The sequence below is a fragment of the Trypanosoma brucei genome, chromosome 5 (genome assembly GCF_000210295.1).
Source record: "Trypanosoma brucei gambiense DAL972 chromosome 5, complete sequence".
In the NCBI taxonomy this organism is placed as follows: Eukaryota; Euglenozoa; class Kinetoplastea; order Trypanosomatida; family Trypanosomatidae; genus Trypanosoma; species Trypanosoma brucei.
In genome coordinates, this window is record NC_026738.1 from 244,298 (window position 1) to 262,558 (window position 18,261).

Below are 18,261 nucleotides of genomic sequence, written 5' to 3' on the forward strand. Positions count from 1 at the left end.
ACGCATATGTGTGTGATGGATGAATTTAAACACATATATGCGTGCATATATTTGCATTGATGGAAGTGAAGAAAAATGCTGTTTGTCACACTTTTATCTCATTTACATTAATCGTATGAGTCATATTGGTGGGGAGGTGATGCTATAGTGGCGTGAGTTCAAGTGACTTCTTTTTATTTCTTCTTTTCTTTTTTCTTTTTCTTCCTTTATTCACTCCACATACGTATCTATATATCTATCTATATCTATATCTATATCTATCTATATATATATATGTATAGATATGTCTTTCTTTCTTGCTCGTTGTCACTCCTCCGTATTCCGACATAATTTCCACACATTTTACAAATGCATCTTGTTCTTGCATGAACTTTTTTTCTTTCTTTCTTTTTCCGTTTCCCCTTAAACCGTACTGCTGTGAGTTGCGGTTACGTGCCTATGTTTAGGTGATTATGTGTATGTATACATATACATATATAAATATGTATGCATGTGGGGAACTTACTCTCTTTTTATGATTTATGTGTGCCCTCTCCCGTGTGTTTCCATTTTTTTTGATGCTTTTTTACTTTTTGTTTTTTAGCATTGACGGGTATAACACACCGCAAACTTTGAGTGGGATGCGAATGCTCTTTTACTTTTTACTTTTTTTTTTTTTTGTGGGTGTTTCTTATTGCTTTTCTTTTTTTTTTTTGTTTTATACTTTTGTATTTTGTGGTAGGAGTGATGTGTCGGATGTGTTGGAGGAAGACAGGAGGAGTACAGATGGAGGTGATACAAACAAAAACAAACAAACAAGCAGCGCATGCATGGTTTTGAGTTGACACGTTCACTTCCTTCAATCGCACGGCTTCAGTGTTTTTTTCTTTCTTGTATTTGTTTTTTTTTTTTGTATGCAGAGGTGAAGCAAAAAAACAAAAAGAGGAAAGTGCAGCCAAGAAGAAAATGTGTAAGAGGGGATGTGCATTTGAATTGTATGAAGCGCGTGACTGTTGGTGAAGGGGAAGTGAAACAAAAACAAAAGAAAGACGATCAAAGAGGAGAAAAGTGAAAAAAAGGAGTGATATTGCCAAAATCATTCAGAGACGGAAGAGTGTTTTGCCTTTCCTTATTTTTGCATAGCCACCTTCATTAACAGAGTAATCACCACATTCACAACAGAGGAGTAGGAGGAGGTTAAGAGACGAATAATTTGAAAAAAAAAAGTGAAAGAATAAAGAAAGGCGAGTATGCCATAATGCACATGCTCGCAGACGCACTCCTTCTCTATTTGTTGTTCGTTTTGAACAGAAAATTTTTTCTTTTTTTTTTTTTGTTCAAATGTTGGGTTACTCACCTTAGTCACCCCCTTCCACACTAACATCAAACAACAGATGAAAAGCAAAGCTTTACCGTGTTGATTTCTGTCTTTTTTTCCCCCTCGATATGTGTGTGCGTGTGTCTGTTTTTTCCTTTACTGTTGCTTTTGTCAACATTTCCTTCGCTTTAAGTTTTTGTCTTTTTTTCTACGCTCTTCTGTTTTTTTTTTTTTGCCTTCCTCCCTCCTATCTGAAATAGTGCCGTTGCGCTGGAGTCAGGTGGTTGTTCGTTCCCACATAATATGATGCATCGCACTGCAGCACGTTTGAGAATGCCCAGGAAGCCAACTCCATACGTGCGGAAGTTTCTGGAAGGTTGTCCACTGCCCGAGACACTTGTTGACGATATCGCTGGGGCAAACCTAAAATCTATGGCTCCATTCTTCACAACGGCTCCGCGTTACATTGTCGCAGCGGAATCACGCCTGTCGAAGTTGTTTTTTCATCATGCCCTGTACCCGGCTGGTGGCGCACGGCGGCCGTGTCGTGTTTTGATCGTACGTGGCGGGCGCAGTGTGCGGGAACCGTCTTTTACAATAAACACAGGTGGCGGCCGTGGCGAAGTGGGCGGAGGTTCTCGCGGGTACAGGGATCCAGCGAGGCGAGCGTATTTTTATGCGAGACCTTCGACTGTTGGACCTTTTTACAGTGGAAACGGCGGCGTCAGCAGTAATGTGGCCAAGTGCCACAGCGGAGTTGGTAGTGAAGGAGCGGGTTTAGTCAAACGGGCATCAGTGGACGGTTTGCTTTCACCCTTGTGTGGTGTTATTGAGGCTCACTTCGCGGTGGGAGGAACTTGTAATGATGCGGTGGCGACAGAGGGCGACGGAACCGAAAGTTTAACAAAAGGCGGTGAGAAGCTTTGTGTGACCCTCGCTGGATTGTTGAGCGGGGGGCATGGTGGCTTGATGATGGACGACGGAAATTGTGCATCCAACGTTAGAGCGGCGAAGCGTGTAGCGAGATTGTTGCATGATGCTGCGCACCATTTGTCTTCGTTCTTTTATGTCCACACCCAACTTCCGGACTCCGCGTTGTTTGTTAGCAGACCTGAGGCTTCGATTGCTTCCGATGGAAAGGGGGATGGTTTATTACCCTCGCACCTGGCGCGGGAAAAGGATAATGACGGACGGCCGAGTGTGGAAGGGGTTGCAGTGTTTCGGCTCGCTGGAGGGTTGGAGCCAACTGTACACTTTGCTGTGGGAGCCCCGCTTTCGGTGCTGCAGCGTGGGGTTGATGGTACCGCGTCACGTGGAGAAAAGAATTCGGCTGAGGAGGGGCTGAATTCAGCGGCAAGCACAACAGTACTACCCTTCGGACACATCCAGTGCCTTCTTCGTGTGCGTACGAGGGGTGGAAAACATTGTGCAGCAGGGAAGGAGGGGTCTGAAGGCACGTCAAACACGCCGTGGTGTAATACTGCTGGGAACGATGACATCACATCCAACTTTGCAGCTAGTGGGCCACAGATTGCTGGTGGCATTGTGGAGCCATGGAAGCTTGGCGTTTCGTTGGACCCCAAGGTACCATTCTTCATGCGGACGCTCACTGAAAAGCGGCCCTCTTTCAGTTGTGGTGAAGGGTACCTTGGCACCTGTTCCAGAAGTGGGGATGTGGATGGGAATACTGTAAATGATGTCAGCTCCTCTAGCGGTGGCTCGAGGACGAGGGCTCCAGGGGAAGTTCATATGAATCATTTACTGGTGAGGAACGATTGCGAGACCTATCTGCTTCCGCAACGCGAACTGCTTCTATCGTTTCATGTGCCTGAGGAAGCGGAGGCAATGTGTAAGGAACAAAATGAGGAACGGATGCGCCGCCAGGCGGCCTTAGGCTACGGGAGTCCGTCTCACGTCTTTGCTGAGGGCCCGCGTACCTTTGCCCGCGTGCTTCACGGTATGAAAGCAAACCTCGCAGCAGTGGAGGAGGCGTCGTCTACGTTCCGTCAAGGGGCCGCTGAAGGCATCTCGCCTCAAGTCAATGGTGGTTCTACTACAAGTGGTAGCTCTCGAGTGTATGAAGTGCGTGCCTTACCGGGGGATGTCGTGTTTGTGCCACGCGGCTGGAAATACTCTGTGGAGCGCATCGTTGGGACAGCGATTATAGATGCCGTCGCGGCCTCTACTGCCTCGCCGCGGGAGGCGCTGCGGGCGGTTTTCAGGACCGCTCCGGACCCACCGCTGCCGCAAGATGTTGTCAGATGCGATGAGGGTCACGCAGGTGCGGGGGAAATGCCTGGTGGTGACAGTAGTAATGCGGAAATTGTGGGAGTGGAGGTGGACGCTTTTGTGTTGTGCTACAAGCCTTACCCGGTGCTTTCGAACGCCCAGGCTTCGACTTATGTGGCGGCCAACTACGTGCACAGCGGGATTGACGACTTTTACGCAAAGGGCGGGAATGACGTATATCACAAGTACACATAATGATGAACGTCATTCTATGAGGTGGAGGGCTATTTAGACCTGAAAGGCACAGTTATGCACAGAAGTGCTGAAGAAGGCGAATCAGGGAGCGGGAACACTGGAAGCCTCGACAATTACCGCAGTGTGAGTGCAACTTTCCAATATATTTTGCCTAATGGAGGGCATTGATAGGAAATACCGAAGTCGTTTACCACTAACTGCAGAGGGAGGCAGGGAGGGGGGGGTGTAAATAACTGAAGTCAGCCGTCCTTGACGGACACCGCTCGGTGATAACATTTACCCACTTCCCACGCTGGTTGCTGTGGTTTGCCGCAGTGATTGTAAGGAAGGTTAATGGAAATCATCGGTGCATGAGCGGGCGGATAGTTGTATTTGAATTGAAATGTGTTATGTTGCAAGCAGTGAGAAAATAACCGTGTAATTCACAAACATGCGCCAAGGTAAGTCATAACACGACAAAAGGCGTGGATGTAATACAAGAAAAAATTTGTTTTTCTCTTTCCTATTCTGCTTTAATAGGTTTCTGGCAGAGGTTACACCACCGTGATGTACGTTTGTGAGAACGTTGATGCGGCGCTCGCGTACGTGAACAAATGGCGCGCGCCGCTCCTGATTCTTGTGAACAGCGCTGACTCAGCAGCGGCCGCAGCTACCTGTTCACTAAACTGCGACGACATCCCAGAGTTTTACGCCTCTGACCGAGTGCATGGCAAGAAGGTAATCAACCCCAACTTCCGTTTCAGTTCCGAAGCCATCCAACACAGCGGGCCACTGCAGCGCCGGGCCCTGGAAGTGTTTCTGAATGAGTCAAGACTCGACAGCGTGGTGGTTGTGCACCTAATTGTTGCAGGATCGGCTGCTCATGAATTGTTCGTTGCCGCCGTTCCAGAGGCCAAAGATGTTGCTCCTTGTCTCTTTGTTTTTTCGCCGAAGCAGAGTGGGATGGAACGCGTCGCGTTGCACGGACCCAACTTGACTCCTGCAAACATCAGCAACGTACTTCGCACATCGTTTCAGGGGCTTCAGGTGCCGGAGACGACTGGGGCACGGAGCACATTTCTCACACAAGTGGGAGACATGAATGCGGCACAGCAGCGTTTGTTGCTGTCTCAACCTCAGGATGCTGGAGCACCGCGGTTCGGAGCGCTCTCCACGGTTGGCGTTACTCCTGCGGCGCGTGCCGCCCCTGCTGGTGATACAACGCGGACTCATCCTGCAGTACCATCTCAAATGGGGGAGAAACGGGCCGGAGACAAAGATGAGGGTGGTGTCGCTAAGGGTGATAGTGACGAGGCACCTCACAGTAAGAGGAGTGTGGTGGAATGTCGTGATGGTGAAGGGTGCCGTGTTAAATACAGAGGCGGCGGCTCTGATGAGCGGCTGGAGACTGAGACGGTTAGTGGCCCTGAAGAAGGGAAACAAACCGAACACCCGCCGTGCGGTTCTAGCACAGTAAATGAAGAAGGAGATAAAACAGCAGTGGCTACCGCAGATTCCCAAAGTGCCTCTAATGGCATAGACCTGCGCTGCGGTCTACCCAACGGCGAAACCTACACGGTGCGTGGGCTTGATAGCTCCACCGCCACTTTGGCTGCGAATGTGCGTGAACAGGTGGCAACTTTACTGGAGCACAACGAGTTTGTCTTCGCGCGACCGTATCCACCACATCGCTTTACCGTGGAGGAGGAAACCCGGACTCTTGAGACCATTGGAATGCGCAATTCCTCAGTTGTGCGTGTCATTCCGACGGGCGCTCCTTCCTATGGAGCAGCTACCAGTCAGGTAAAATCGGGTGCGACTGAAGTATTTGGCATGGTTTCGTCGTGGTTTGGCCGCGCGAGTGGCTTCGGCAACTCGTCAACTGCCCCTCAGGCGTCGGGAACATCGGCCACTCGTGCGGCACGCCCACCCAACAGTCGGGTACGCACAATGGCACAAATGCTCGCTGAGAATGAAGAAGAGGAGAACCGAAGGGCTTTACGGAACAGTGCGATGGAAGGAGGACAGGGGAGTAGAGCAAACAGATATTATGGTGGAGCATCTACGGAATACGTGGGGCGTGATGATGGTGAAGACAGCGAAGATGAAGAAGTCAGGCGACGCTCCTAATACGTTGGTCACTTTTCATCCACTGAGAGAGCGCCCGCTGTGTGTGTGTGTGCGTCTCTGCGGTGAGGAAAAGGTGACAAGAAAAGAGGGGGAGGGGAAGGAAAATGCGTGTGTGTGCGTGTGTGTGTATGTGAGCGTGTGGCGGCCATGCATTATTTGTAAGGAATAGTGTCAGAGCCTATAGGGAAAAAAGCGGAGAGTGGAGACCAGTGGAAGGGTATGAAACTGCTTTTTGTGAGCTGAGTGCAACGGAAGGAAGTATGGCAGTAGTGCAGGGGAGATTATGAGGACCTCTGCTAATGTGTTCTTTCCCTCCTGCCTACCTGTGGTAGTATTTTTTTTTTTTTTTTGCTCATATGCGCGTATAATTATATGTGTATATATATTTCCGGTATCTGTTCCTAGCGTCAGGTTTCTCTCCATCTCTTTCCCGTAAGGGGCACCGTTCTGTGCCGCTGACAGTGAGGGATCTCTGTTGTCTTTCCATGGTTCTTATTCCCCCTTTGTGTTTGGTTTTGTATCGTTATTAATGTTGCCTCATTCATTCACATCAGCTCTCTTTCATCCTTTGGTTTTGTTCCTTGTAACTTTGGAGAAGAGGGACTCAACGGTACCGAGTAAGGAACATATATATATATATATATTTGGGACTTTAACGAAGGAGGAAAAGAAGAGAAGGAGGGGTCTTGGACAAGACACAAGAACCTCAAGCATAAAGAGGTCATAACTGGAAGATAAAGCAACAGAAGAGTGCGTGCAGGATTAAAAAGCAACAACGGACAAAACAGTGTAAATAAAACAAACAGACCGACAATCAGGTAGGGGGGCGGGGGAAGAAAAGGGACAACAAAAGAAAGAGCTTTGGGGGGGGGTAGGATAGCCGTGTGGTTGTGTAGGACTAACACCAAAACATTTAGTTTGGTTTCCCGACTTAACAGGCCATAATTTACCTTCTATAGACTCCCGCGGCCCCCAACCGCCACTGCGAAGAAGAAACGAACCCAAAGAGGACTGAAAAATCTCTTCGGCAAGGCAGCGGTGGTCGAGAGGACAGAAAAAAAAAAAGTCCCTCCACTGAGGGGTGTGCTTGGAGTTGAAAAGGAGCAATTAATAGCGTGGGGTGGAAAAAAGAGGGGGTGACGGAAATTTCTGAACAACAGCGACAACAACAAGAAGGCAGAACAAAAGGTGAAACCAAAAGCACTGGCGTAAACGGGAGCGCCTGCGGAAGCATCAGTTGCAGTGGTAGGAAGTAGATAGGCACACGAAGGAGTCACTGACAACGGACATACACACACATATATATATATATTAGACTAAGAGGGAGGTGGAGTAATAAAAGGAGGTAGCGTTGAATATTGTATAATATCGTTACATATAGGTGTTAAAGGAATGGGTGGCGACGGGCGCATTAGTCGCAACACACTGATTGGTGGGAAGTACCACGTTGTAAAGCAAATAGGATCTGGCTCTTTTGGTGATGTTTTCCAAGGGACAAATATTCAAACAGGTGAGCACATTGTGGTGAAGTTGGAGCCGGCGCGCGGTCAGCAGCGGCTGCGGTCGGAGGTGTGGATGTATCATCATCTCAGAAGAGCGGGAGGGGATCACTTAGTGGGTATTCCTAATATTCTTCATTACGGCGTACAGGGAGATTTTAACGTGATGGTTATGGATCTTCTCGGGCCCTCATTGGAGGATCTTTTCAGTTTCTGTGGTCGTCGGCTGTCATTGAAAACAACGCTGATGTTAGCGGAGCAGATGATTGCGCGTATTGAATTTGTCCACAGTAAGAGTATAATTCACCGTGATATTAAACCTGATAACTTCCTAATGGGAACGGGAAAGAAGGGCCATCACGTGTACATCATTGACTTCGGACTTGCAAAGAAGTACCGTGATGCACGAACACATCAGCACATTCCATACAAGGAAGGCAAAAGTTTAACTGGGACGGCACGTTACTGTTCCATCAACACACATATTGGCATTGAGCAGAGCCGACGTGATGATTTGGAAGGTATCGGTTATATCCTCATGTATTTCCTCCGTGGCTCACTGCCGTGGCAGGGTTTAAAGGCACCTACGAAGAGGGAACGATATATGCGACTTGCAAAGTTGAAGATGGCTACTCCCTTGGAAACTCTCTGCCGAGGCTTCCCTGCTGAGTTTGCGGCATATTTGAACTACACCCGTAGTCTACATTTTGAGGACAAACCGGATTACAGTTATTTGAAACGTCTCTTCCGTGAGCTTTTTGTGCGTGAAGGTTATCATATGGATTATGTTTTTGACTGGACACTAAAGCGGATTCACGACACATTACATCCCTCCAGTGATGCTGCGCTTGAAGACGGTGATGAGGAGAGTGATGACACCGAATGATGGGGAGCAATTTTTTAACCCCATAACACACAACCAATTATTATTATTATTATTGTTATTGGTACTATCATTATTGTTGTTATTTGTTCATTTCCATTGTTCTCTCCAAGCTTCGCTTGCGCGCGAACTAACATATCTGTTTACGTACATTTTATATATGTGCCCGTGTGCTGAAGCCTGTCGGCCCTCCCCTTTTTTTTTCTTTCCCTCTCTCCTCTTGTTTTATGTCTCCGTGTACTAATCCACCGGATCGCGTATTTTCCTCTCCCTTTTTGGCTCACCACTTCACCATTTTTTTTCATATGTTTTGCTTTACCTTCCCCTCATAAGGGGATGTAAAAATACTTGACTATTTTACACCACACCAACGAAGTGAATTATATGTGTGTGAATCTGTGGGAGAAAAGTGGGGGACATAATGGAAATGGGGAAGAATTAATATACGCGACCGTTTTATATTTCCCTTTCCCTTTCTTTTCCCTTTAATAATACTGTTACTACCACTATTATTATTACTATTATTACTGTTATTATCGTTATTTCATTGTTGTTTTTTTCCTTTTATGGATGAGGAAGATGAGGGAAACAGGGAAAACGAAAGAAAAATGAAAGTAGGGATGAGAACAACGATGTGTTAGTGAGGTGATATATTCGAGGTCGTTTTGCCATGAAATAAGAACTTACAGTATTCTGTTAGTTGCTTTACCTTTTGCTGATTTTTCTTTTAACTGTTTTTTTTTTGTATTGTTATGGTCGTTGCTATCACTTGTAATGCAACGTGAAGCCTTTATGGGCCTGTTTCAAGTTTATGTAAACGCTTTCACACGAGCCTTCACCATACGTTTGTACTGCATGAATGTAACAAAAATGATAATAACATATATATATATATATAACTTTTAATGTAATATGTAAGGGACAATCAAATAAATAATACACGAAGGGAGAGAGATTGTGTGTATGTCAGGAGTGTGCGGTGTGAAACAGAACGATTTCTTCCTTTTTTTCCTTTTTTTTAAAAAATATAAAATATATGATAAGTCTTTATTTATTTATTTTATTTTCTTCTTTTTTTTGGCTGCTTTGTTTTGTCGTTAATTCTGCTTTAGGTGGAGATATGGTGGGGAATAGGCACACATGCTTTCGGGGAAAGTGCAATGGGTGTTGTAGAAGAAATGTGGGGGCAATTTGTTTATTGTTTCGTTTAATTCTTTTTTTTATTTTCATAATTATTGTTGTTAGGAGGATAAGGAAAACACGGATACATACATACATACATGAACATATAATATATATACATATATATGTTTATGTTTATATGTTTATATATTTATATATATTTCTGAAAGTGCTATTATTTCTCTCAAGTTATTTGACTCGCACGTTTTCCTTTTTTTCTTTTTCTTTTTTCCCCCAGATTTTATTTTCCCTATTCCTGCCTTCCGCAACTCGTGATAGTGTACATAACTGGCGGTCATATTTCCTTTTTTTTCTTTTTCTGGGTCCGTTTCCTCTCATATTTCTGTTTCCTCATGAATATATAATAATTTTACAAATAAAAAGAAAAGTGCATTTGCAATGAGTTTCATAAACTAACAGTCCTTTCATATTTCCTTTCCTTTCCTCTTTTTTTTGTTCCTTTATTATTATTGTTATTATTATTATAATTATCCTTTCGTTTCCGTTTTCGGGCCAAACATTACGTGGTTTTAGAAACGGAGGTAGAAACGAGAAAAAAAAACAAATAATAAAGGACTGCAAAGGGACAAAAGGAAAAAACAAAACGAGCAACAAAAGCAGGAGAAAAAAAATTAAAGGAGGAAAAGCAAACAAACCAACAAACAAACAAATTCTACAAAAAAAAGTAAAATAAGGATAGAAGGAGGACACGCGAAGGTGATTGAAATTATTTTATAAGAAAGGTGTGCGACAGCAACAGGTCGCGACGAGCTGAGGAGGAATTATAGATTAAATAAACAACAACCCCAACAGCAGCGGCGAGAGCAGCGGTGACAGCGGCAATAATCCAACCAAAATCAAACAAAAAAAAAAGAGAAGAAAGAGAATCAAAAACAGAAACTGTCGGTTATAAACAATGAGCGTAGAGCTTCGTGTGGGAAACCGATTCCGCATCGGGCAAAAAATTGGTTCCGGTTCGTTTGGTGAAATATTCCGGGGGACAAATATTCAAACAGGTGATCCGGTTGCCATCAAGTTGGAGCAGGTAAAAACCCGCCACCCGCAACTTGCCTTTGAGGCCCGCTTTTACCGCGTTCTCAACGCTGGTGGCGGTGTTGTGGGTATTCCTAATGTTCTTTACCATGGCGTAGAAGGGGAATTTAACGTGATGGTTATTGATCTTCTCGGGCCCTCATTGGAGGATCTTTTCAGTTTCTGTGGTCGTCGGCTGTCATTGAAAACAACGCTGATGTTAGCGGAGCAGATGATTGCGCGTATTGAATTTGTCCACAGTAAGAGTATAATTCACCGTGATATTAAACCTGATAACTTCCTAATGGGAACGGGAAAGAAGGGCCACCACGTGTACATCATTGACTTCGGACTTGCAAAGAAGTACCGTGATGCACGAACACATCAGCACATTCCATACAAGGAAGGCAAAAGTTTAACTGGGACGGCACGTTACTGTTCCATCAACACACATATTGGCATTGAGCAGAGCCGACGTGATGATTTGGAAGGTATCGGTTATATCCTCATGTATTTCCTCCGTGGCTCACTGCCGTGGCAGGGTTTAAAGGCACACACCAAACAGGAGAAGTACGCCCGTATTTCTGATAGGAAGCAGACCACATCCGTAGAGACTCTCTGCAGGAGCTTCCCTGCTGAGTTTGCGGCATATTTGAACTACACCCGTAGTCTACATTTTGAGGACAAACCGGATTACAGTTATTTGAAACGTCTCTTCCGTGAGCTTTTTGTGCGTGAAGGTTATCATGTGGATTATGTTTTTGACTGGACACTAAAGCGGATTCACGACACGTTGCAAGAGGGCCGTGCGGATCAGCAGCAGCAGCAACAACAACAGCAGCAACGGCGTGGATCTGAAAAGGAAGATGAACATCCCGTCTAAAGAGACGAAGATAGAAGAAAAGGAGAAGGAAAAAAAAAAAAAGAAAAGAAGGAAATAAGAGAAGAAGAGAATAAGAGAGAGAAAGAGGGTGAACTGCCCATTACACAATTGGGAGGCAGACAAGGAGCGCAGCGGTAATTTGAAGATGCGTGACTGTACAAAGCAAACCGATAGTAAACAAAAGGGGGGAATGGAACGCACTCAAGCGAACCCAAACAAACGAAAAAGGGGGGGGGGGGAGAAAAAAAAAAAAAGAGAAAAACAACAACAACAACAACAAAAGCAATCAAGAGCCCCCCAAACAAAATGTGATATAAAAATAAAAGATGTGAGAGGGATATGGAAAGGGAGGAGGGATGAGGAAAAAAAAAATTTGACTATCATATGTGTAATTAGGCTGTGGAGATTTTTTTTTTTTTGAAAAAAAGAAACCCAAACACGACGCTCCGTTACCCACCGCAGGAAACACGTTACAGCACAGATTGCGTTTTTTTTTTTGTGTGTGTGTGTGTTTGTGTATTTGTTTGTGTTTTTTTTTCTTTTTTTTCCTTCCTTATGGCAAGTGTTTGAGGTGGTGGAGGTTTATGTGTCGGTTTGAAGGATGCAGAAAGCCTAAAAAGTGAGAGAAGGAAGAAAAGGATTGCGGAGGTGGAAATGACAAACACGAAGAAAATGAATGATCGAACAAATGAACGAGGAGTTGGAAAGGAGGAGAAAAAGGGTGCATTAGACAAAGAAAGCAAAAAGTTAACGAGACAAGACACAAAGAAAAGAAAAAAAAAAGAGAAGAGAAGCGAATAGAAGAAAAGGAGAGAAAAGACAGATACCAAAAAACAACAACAACAACTACAAATCAATGAGTTGAAAGTCACCACAATGACAACAGTCACGCATTGTTCCAATTTTCCGCGCATTACTTGATGTGGCTTTACTCGATTATTATTATTATTATTACTACTGTTGTTGTTGCTGCTGCTGTTAGTTTTTGTGCATCTGGAAATTTCCCTCAGTCAAATGATGGAGCAAAGGGGGGAAGTGTTCAGAAGATGAATGGCATTAGAGAGAGAAAGAGAAGAGACGGAATTAAAGAAAAATGAAGGAAAGAAGGAAAGAAAGAAAAAATAAAATAATATAAAAAGAAGGGGATGGTGTGAGATGATGCGGGTAGCGGTTAATGGAATCCCGCTGTCGCATCGCAAAAGCTCGCAGTTGTCGTTATAAATATTACAAAGGGTGTACTTGAGTCAACATATTTATATATTTATGTAAAGAGAGAAAGAGAGGGGAAAAACAAAAGGGAGGAGAGGAAAGAAGGAAGGAAAAAGTTAAGTTAGGCGTGAAGTTGTGGTGATGAGAGGAAAATAATGGGAAATTTCCTTTTTTTTTTTGAAAAAAGGAAAAGAAAGAGAGGAGAGGGGTTAAGGGGGGAGGGGGGCGGTGGCGACGGAGTACAGGAAAGAAGAATAATAAAACGAAACACAAGAAAAATAAAGAAGAATGTGCGCCTCGGCGTTTTTTTAAAAAAAATTTGGCCCCATATATGTGGCGTGTCATGTATATATTTATAGATGAGTCGTTTTTATTAATACAAAACAAAAACAAGAAAAAGTAAGCAAAAATTCAAGAAAAAAAAAGGAAAAGGAATAAAATACTATCATGTATATTACAACTAATTTCTTTCTTCTTCTTCGTTTCTTCGTTTCTTCGCTTCTTCCTTCCTTCCCTCTTCTTTTCCCGTTATTTTATATACTTATGCGTATTATTGTTATGATCATCATCAACATTATTGTCACTATTATTGTTATCTTACTGTGGCGAAGGGGAGGCATCGTGTGTTTTGCGTTCCTTTGAGTTTTTTTTCTTTTTGTTTTTTCTTGTGTGTTTTGGTTGTTTTCATTTTTCAATGAATGGCGAATGTATGTAAATTTTTTTTGTTATTCGTTGTTGTTGTTGTTGTTGTTGTTGTTGTTGTTGTTGACTTTTTTTTTTCCTGTTCGAAGAGAGGAAAATAAACAAGCAAGCAAACAAACAAAAACAAACCAAAATAACAATAACAGAGGGTGGAAAGAATTAAACAGGGAATGACAGTCGAGTCGAGATGAGATGAGATGAAAAGAAAAAAGAAAAAGAAAGAAAGGGAATAATTGAAGAAGAAATGATTTTTTTTTTTTAAAAAAAGGGATATATGACTCTGGCCGACACAACATTAAAACTCAAAAGAAAAAAAGAAAAAAAAACACGAACAACAAGAACAATACTTAAAATAACAAATGTTCCACCAATCACATCATATAATTACAACAAACAAACAAACAAACAAAATGAAGAAAACAAAATGCACTTTTACACGAACACAAGCATCATTTCCCCAACGAATATACATATATTTTTATTTTATTTTATTTTTTTTAAAAAAAAGGTGGAGAAGAGGCAAAGTCGATAGCATTTTTGTATCATTATTACAGTTGCAAGTGTTTGTGCAACTGAAGCATTGATTTGTTTTGTTAATTAAATGGTGAAATTAGAGGAATTTTTTTTTTTTTGATCAAATAAAAGGGAAGGGGGAAAATAAAAGGAAGATAAAAGGAAAGGGGAAAGTAAAAAAAAAAAAAGAAAAAGGAATATAGATGATAGTAAAATTTGTTGTTGTTGTTGTTGTTGTTGTTTTTGTTACGTGCCGAAGTGTATAAAATAATGGCACAGTGGCGCGGTGGGTATAATATTAAATTAATATAACGAAAAAGTGGATAATTAAAATAAATAATTTAAAGCGTATAAAAATGTATGCGGTTAAGGGAACAGATATAAGTGGCGGAAGAACCGCATTGAGTGTGTATGGAGAATTGTTTATGCTTTTTTTTTTTTCCTTTTTTCCTCTGAGGAATCATCACCGTTTCAAATGTCGGTTCTGTCCTCGTTTTTTTTTTTTTTTGTAAATATTGGTTTTGTTTGCCGTCTGCTGCACTTTCCATTGCTGTTGGTGAATTTTTCTCACTTTTCCCGTCGTGCTGTTTTTTTTTTTCTTCCTTTTCTTTTTTTAAAAGGAGGAAGAGGAGGATGAAGAAAAGAAAAAAAAACAGCAAGAGAGAAAGAGAGAGAGAAAGAAAAGAAAAGAAAAAAAAATTGCTATTATCATATTAATATTGTTACTAATATTAATGTTTTTTTTGTGTTTTAATGTCTTTTTTATCATGATGATTTCCCCCTCCCCTTTACTTTACTTTTTTTTTTCCTTTTTCTTCCATTTTTCTTCCATTTTTTTGAGTTTTGATTTTGTGTCTGTTTTTGTGCCAGTCCCTTTCTTCTTCTTGTTTTTTTTTCTTTTCTTTTCTTTTCTCTGTATGCGTATTTTCTGTCTGTATCGACTGGAGCTGAGGGTGTAAAGCAAAGGGCCATGAAAGTTTCACGAAAGAAAGAAAGAAGAAAAAAAAATAACAAAAAAAAAAAAGAAAATCAAAGGAAAATAGAAGGAAGGAAGGAATTAAAAAAAAAAAGAACAAAAAGGGGAAAAGAATGAGAGAGAATAAAAAGAGTTGAAGGAACAACAACAACAACAACAACAACAACAAAAGTAAACAAACAAACAAAAAAAGGAAAGGAAAGCAAAACAAAAAAAAATCATACAGAAGATGTGAGTAAACTATCATCTGGACTGACGCTGCACATATACACATAAAATAATATTTGTATACATATGTGTATGTGTATATATGTATGTATGTATGATTTGCGTTTGCACATAATTTGTCTGAAAAGAAAATAATTAAAGAAGTCAAAAGTGAAAAAAGAAAGGAAGGAAATAATAATAATAATAATGATAAAAAGACTAAAAGAAGGGAAGAAAAGCAACCGGAAGGTAGGTGGTGTTTTGTTCGTTTTTTTTTCCGTTTTTTGCTTTTGAGGGGGGCGATTCCCCAGACTTTTTTATTTCCTTCTTCACTTGTTTCCATATAGATGAATATAAATATATTGATTCATTTATTTATATCTTTTTTTTAAAAATCCTTTTGACTGTTCTTTTCTTTTTTTTTTTCTTTTCACCTCCTTCATTATTTATATATTTATATCTTGCTGTCATCCTTCTGCTTTCTCTGCGCGCTCTCTTTATGGCTGTTGCATTCCCTTCCTTCCGGCCTTCTTGCATCCGGTCGTCTGCTCTCCTTTTTTTTTTTGCTTTCTTATTATTTTATTTTACCTTTGCCCTTTTTTATTTTACCTCCCCCCTCTTTTTTTTTCTGTTGCTGATTCAATATAATGTTGCAAACTTTAGTGCTTTATTTACCTGTTTTTTTTTTCCACTCACTCATTCATTCATTCATTCATTCATTTACTTCTCCTTTCTTCTCGCACACCTCTGTTTATAGAAGAAAGCGGACTCGAAAAGAAAAGAAAACCAAACAAACCCACAACAAAGCGATACTTTTTTTTTTTCGTTCAGTTTTGTAAGAAGAAAGCAAAAGAAATAAATAAACCTCAATTTCTTGTGAAGAGAGAAGGAAGAAAACAACTACCACCTTCACTCTCGCCCAGATCAACTACCACCGCCAATCTCAAACCTTGCCATTTAAAAAAAAAAATTTCCAGCCACCCGCCGCAACTCGGTGTTAATATTTGTTTGTTTGTCCTCATTTCATTAACACAACATCAGGAAACCAGAGAGTTTATTCACGTGTTTTGAAAATGAGCACTGCAACATCTGCACCTGTTGTTGAATCCATGAGCGACACGGTTGTCTGCCCGCAGCTTTCGCGCCATTCCACCAGCCTTGAGGAATTGTACACCATCGGTTACAACCGGAGCCACAGCCCGAGTTGCTTCAGCAGCGCTGGATGTGAAGAAGAGGAGGGACAAAAAAACGTCTTGGCGGAGCGCTACAAGACAAAGCTGTGCAAAAACTTCGTGCAATACGGAACATGCCCATATGATATACGCTGCATGTTTGCACATGGTGAGGAGGAGCTCCGCACGGCAGAGATGAACATCATGGATGGACTCGTGACGAAAGATGCGATTACATCGTTCCAGAAACTGTGGCATCGCGCCGTATCGGCCTTGTCAGGATCCAAACATCACTCATCTCATGTTGCCAACCGTAGAGGTGTGATGACGACGGCAACAACAACAACAACAGCAGGGGGCTTAACAGATGCGGCGATGCACATTTGTCGTCCGATGCAACGTGTTGTTGCTGCTGCTGCTGCTGTGCCGTGTGGGGGGCGCCGTGTGGTTTCCGGATCCATTCGGATTCGTGGCCGTGTCCGACATAATCCCTACTGCCATAACATTCTTCCAACTGTATCCCGTTATTACAGCACAATGCCGGATGTTTTCACCAGGCCGTACAATAAAAGTGACAGTTGTGGAAACGAGGCGATTACTGAGGGTAATGCGGGGACGTATGCCAATGAAGAGGGGAATGAAAAGGAAACACCCGCCATGATAAGCTCGGGAGTGCCTGAGCTAACAGCGTGGAAGCGATTCAATTATGTGGCGGAGAGGTCCCAATGCACGAGCGTACCGGAACAAAATTTGCCCTGCGCGGACTTTGCTGCCATCAAGGAGAGCAACAACACCGGTGGTAATGCCAGTGGTGTTGATGTTGAAAATGTGGATGATGCCGAGCACTCCACCTGCAGCAGCGTTGGTAATGAGTCCGGATATTTCTGCCGTGCATCAAGAAGTGCTTCATGCGGTGAGCAAAGCCAATCCCATTTGAAGCGGGAGGGCAATGAGGGACGAGGAGAAGGTCTGGATATGTTTCTTTCCTTGTGAAGACGCCTTACCTGTGCGCTTGTACGGAATAAATAAATAAAGGAATGAAGGAATGAAGGAATGAAGGAAGGAAAGATGAGGAGGAAAAGAAATAGAAGATATATATATATATATATATATATATATATGCGCAAAGCGAGGTGGGGGAAGAAGGGAAAGAAAATGGAATGAGGAATGGGAAGGTAAAATGAGTTGTTAAGGTTACTTTATAAAGTTTAGAGCTTGTGCATTTGTGGAGCCATGTTTGTGAAACTGTTGCCGCGCTCTATGTGCGTTGGTGACTCAGAGCCTCCCACACTTTTCCTCATTCTCACCCTTTTCTTTTCGTTTTCTTTGTTATGATGTTATGTTTTGCGGTTCGCTCTCTTTCCTTCATTTTTTCTCCTTCCGGATCAGGATCTGTATTTATTTATACATTCGCCTGAAGAAGAAAACAAAGACAGAAAACAAGTGAGTTATGGGCTCCGATTTTTTTACTTTTTTTTTTTTCCCTCTTTCTCTTCTTTTGCTTTTGTTGTCGTCAGGTTTCTTCCTTCCATTATTTCCCTTCTCGTATGTTAAATGAATGAAGAGACGACAACTGCACATCGGCTGAAGGTTCGAAGGAGAATTTAAAGAAAAAAGTAATACATAAATCGTAGAGGAAAAGGATTTATGAAAAAAAAAACAACAAAAACGATAAAGATCAAGCAGACAGAAAGACGTACAAAAGAAAGAATGAAGAGTTTTTTGTTTTTGTTTCTTTTTTTTTTTTTACAGAAGTGAAATTAAAAAAAAAAAGATGAAAAGCGGGTATTTGTTTGGTTTTGAGGTCGCTATACTTTTCTGAGTTCTACCACTTTTCCCCAATTGTTTTTTTTATTTTTCCTAAATTTTCCACTTACCCACCCACAGTTTCCTTTTTTTTTTTGTTAATATTGTTGTTGTTGTTGTTTTCATCTGTGTGATTTCAGAGCGACCGTTCACACTTGCGTGTGACGGGTGCCATGCGCTCCTCCCGGGCAAAACTTTTATAATAAAAACAAAAAAACAAAAAATAAATAAATGACTTCCCGGCTCGGAGGCATCGGTGAAATTCAAAACAGTCTCGAAGTCATCGCCCATCCCTTTCTTTTTTTCT

At 42.2% G+C, this 18,261-nt stretch overlaps 10 protein-coding genes across 10 annotated transcripts; 6 read left to right on the top strand and 4 right to left on the bottom strand.

Moving 5' to 3' along the window:
- Nucleotides 1-641: 641 nt before the first annotated feature.
- On the bottom strand, nt 642-1,079 carry TbgDal_V1090 (hypothetical protein, unlikely; the record flags this gene model as incomplete). The annotated part of the gene is made up of 1 exon (XM_011774956.1): nt 642-1,079. One exon carries the CDS (start codon nt 1,077-1,079, stop codon nt 642-644), a length of 438 nt encoding a protein of 145 aa, XP_011773258.1.
- A 521-nt stretch (nt 1,080-1,600) lies between these two features.
- On the top strand, nt 1,601-3,781 carry TbgDal_V1100 (hypothetical protein, conserved; the record flags this gene model as incomplete). Its single annotated transcript, XM_011774957.1, has 1 exon — nt 1,601-3,781. The coding sequence occupies one exon, from the start codon at nt 1,601-1,603 to the stop codon at nt 3,779-3,781; it is 2,181 nt and encodes a 726-aa protein (XP_011773259.1).
- A 546-nt stretch (nt 3,782-4,327) lies between these two features.
- On the top strand, nt 4,328-5,890 carry TbgDal_V1110 (hypothetical protein, conserved; the record flags this gene model as incomplete). The annotated part of the gene is made up of 1 exon (XM_011774958.1): nt 4,328-5,890. One exon carries the CDS (start codon nt 4,328-4,330, stop codon nt 5,888-5,890), a length of 1,563 nt encoding a protein of 520 aa, XP_011773260.1.
- A 1,392-nt stretch (nt 5,891-7,282) lies between these two features.
- On the top strand, nt 7,283-8,275 carry TbgDal_V1120 (casein kinase I, epsilon isoform, putative; the record flags this gene model as incomplete). The annotated part of the gene is made up of 1 exon (XM_011774959.1): nt 7,283-8,275. The coding sequence occupies one exon, from the start codon at nt 7,283-7,285 to the stop codon at nt 8,273-8,275; it is 993 nt and encodes a 330-aa protein (XP_011773261.1).
- Nucleotides 8,276-9,308: 1,033 nt separating this feature from the next.
- Nucleotides 9,309-9,857, top strand: TbgDal_V1130 (hypothetical protein, unlikely; the record flags this gene model as incomplete). Its single annotated transcript, XM_011774960.1, has 1 exon — nt 9,309-9,857. The coding sequence occupies one exon, from the start codon at nt 9,309-9,311 to the stop codon at nt 9,855-9,857; it is 549 nt and encodes a 182-aa protein (XP_011773262.1).
- Nucleotides 9,858-10,370: 513 nt separating this feature from the next.
- TbgDal_V1140 (casein kinase, putative) lies at nt 10,371-11,369 on the top strand (the record flags this gene model as incomplete). The annotated part of the gene is made up of 1 exon (XM_011774961.1): nt 10,371-11,369. One exon carries the CDS (start codon nt 10,371-10,373, stop codon nt 11,367-11,369), a length of 999 nt encoding a protein of 332 aa, XP_011773263.1.
- Nucleotides 11,370-11,839: 470 nt separating this feature from the next.
- On the bottom strand, nt 11,840-12,283 carry TbgDal_V1150 (hypothetical protein, unlikely; the record flags this gene model as incomplete). Its single annotated transcript, XM_011774962.1, has 1 exon — nt 11,840-12,283. The coding sequence occupies one exon, from the start codon at nt 12,281-12,283 to the stop codon at nt 11,840-11,842; it is 444 nt and encodes a 147-aa protein (XP_011773264.1).
- Nucleotides 12,284-12,593: 310 nt separating this feature from the next.
- TbgDal_V1160 (hypothetical protein, unlikely) lies at nt 12,594-12,923 on the bottom strand (the record flags this gene model as incomplete). The annotated part of the gene is made up of 1 exon (XM_011774963.1): nt 12,594-12,923. One exon carries the CDS (start codon nt 12,921-12,923, stop codon nt 12,594-12,596), a length of 330 nt encoding a protein of 109 aa, XP_011773265.1.
- A 1,658-nt stretch (nt 12,924-14,581) lies between these two features.
- On the bottom strand, nt 14,582-15,319 carry TbgDal_V1170 (hypothetical protein, unlikely; the record flags this gene model as incomplete). Its single annotated transcript, XM_011774964.1, has 1 exon — nt 14,582-15,319. One exon carries the CDS (start codon nt 15,317-15,319, stop codon nt 14,582-14,584), a length of 738 nt encoding a protein of 245 aa, XP_011773266.1.
- A 730-nt stretch (nt 15,320-16,049) lies between these two features.
- TbgDal_V1180 (hypothetical protein, conserved) lies at nt 16,050-17,141 on the top strand (the record flags this gene model as incomplete). The annotated part of the gene is made up of 1 exon (XM_011774965.1): nt 16,050-17,141. The coding sequence occupies one exon, from the start codon at nt 16,050-16,052 to the stop codon at nt 17,139-17,141; it is 1,092 nt and encodes a 363-aa protein (XP_011773267.1).
- Between the last annotated feature and the right edge of the window lie 1,120 nt (nt 17,142-18,261).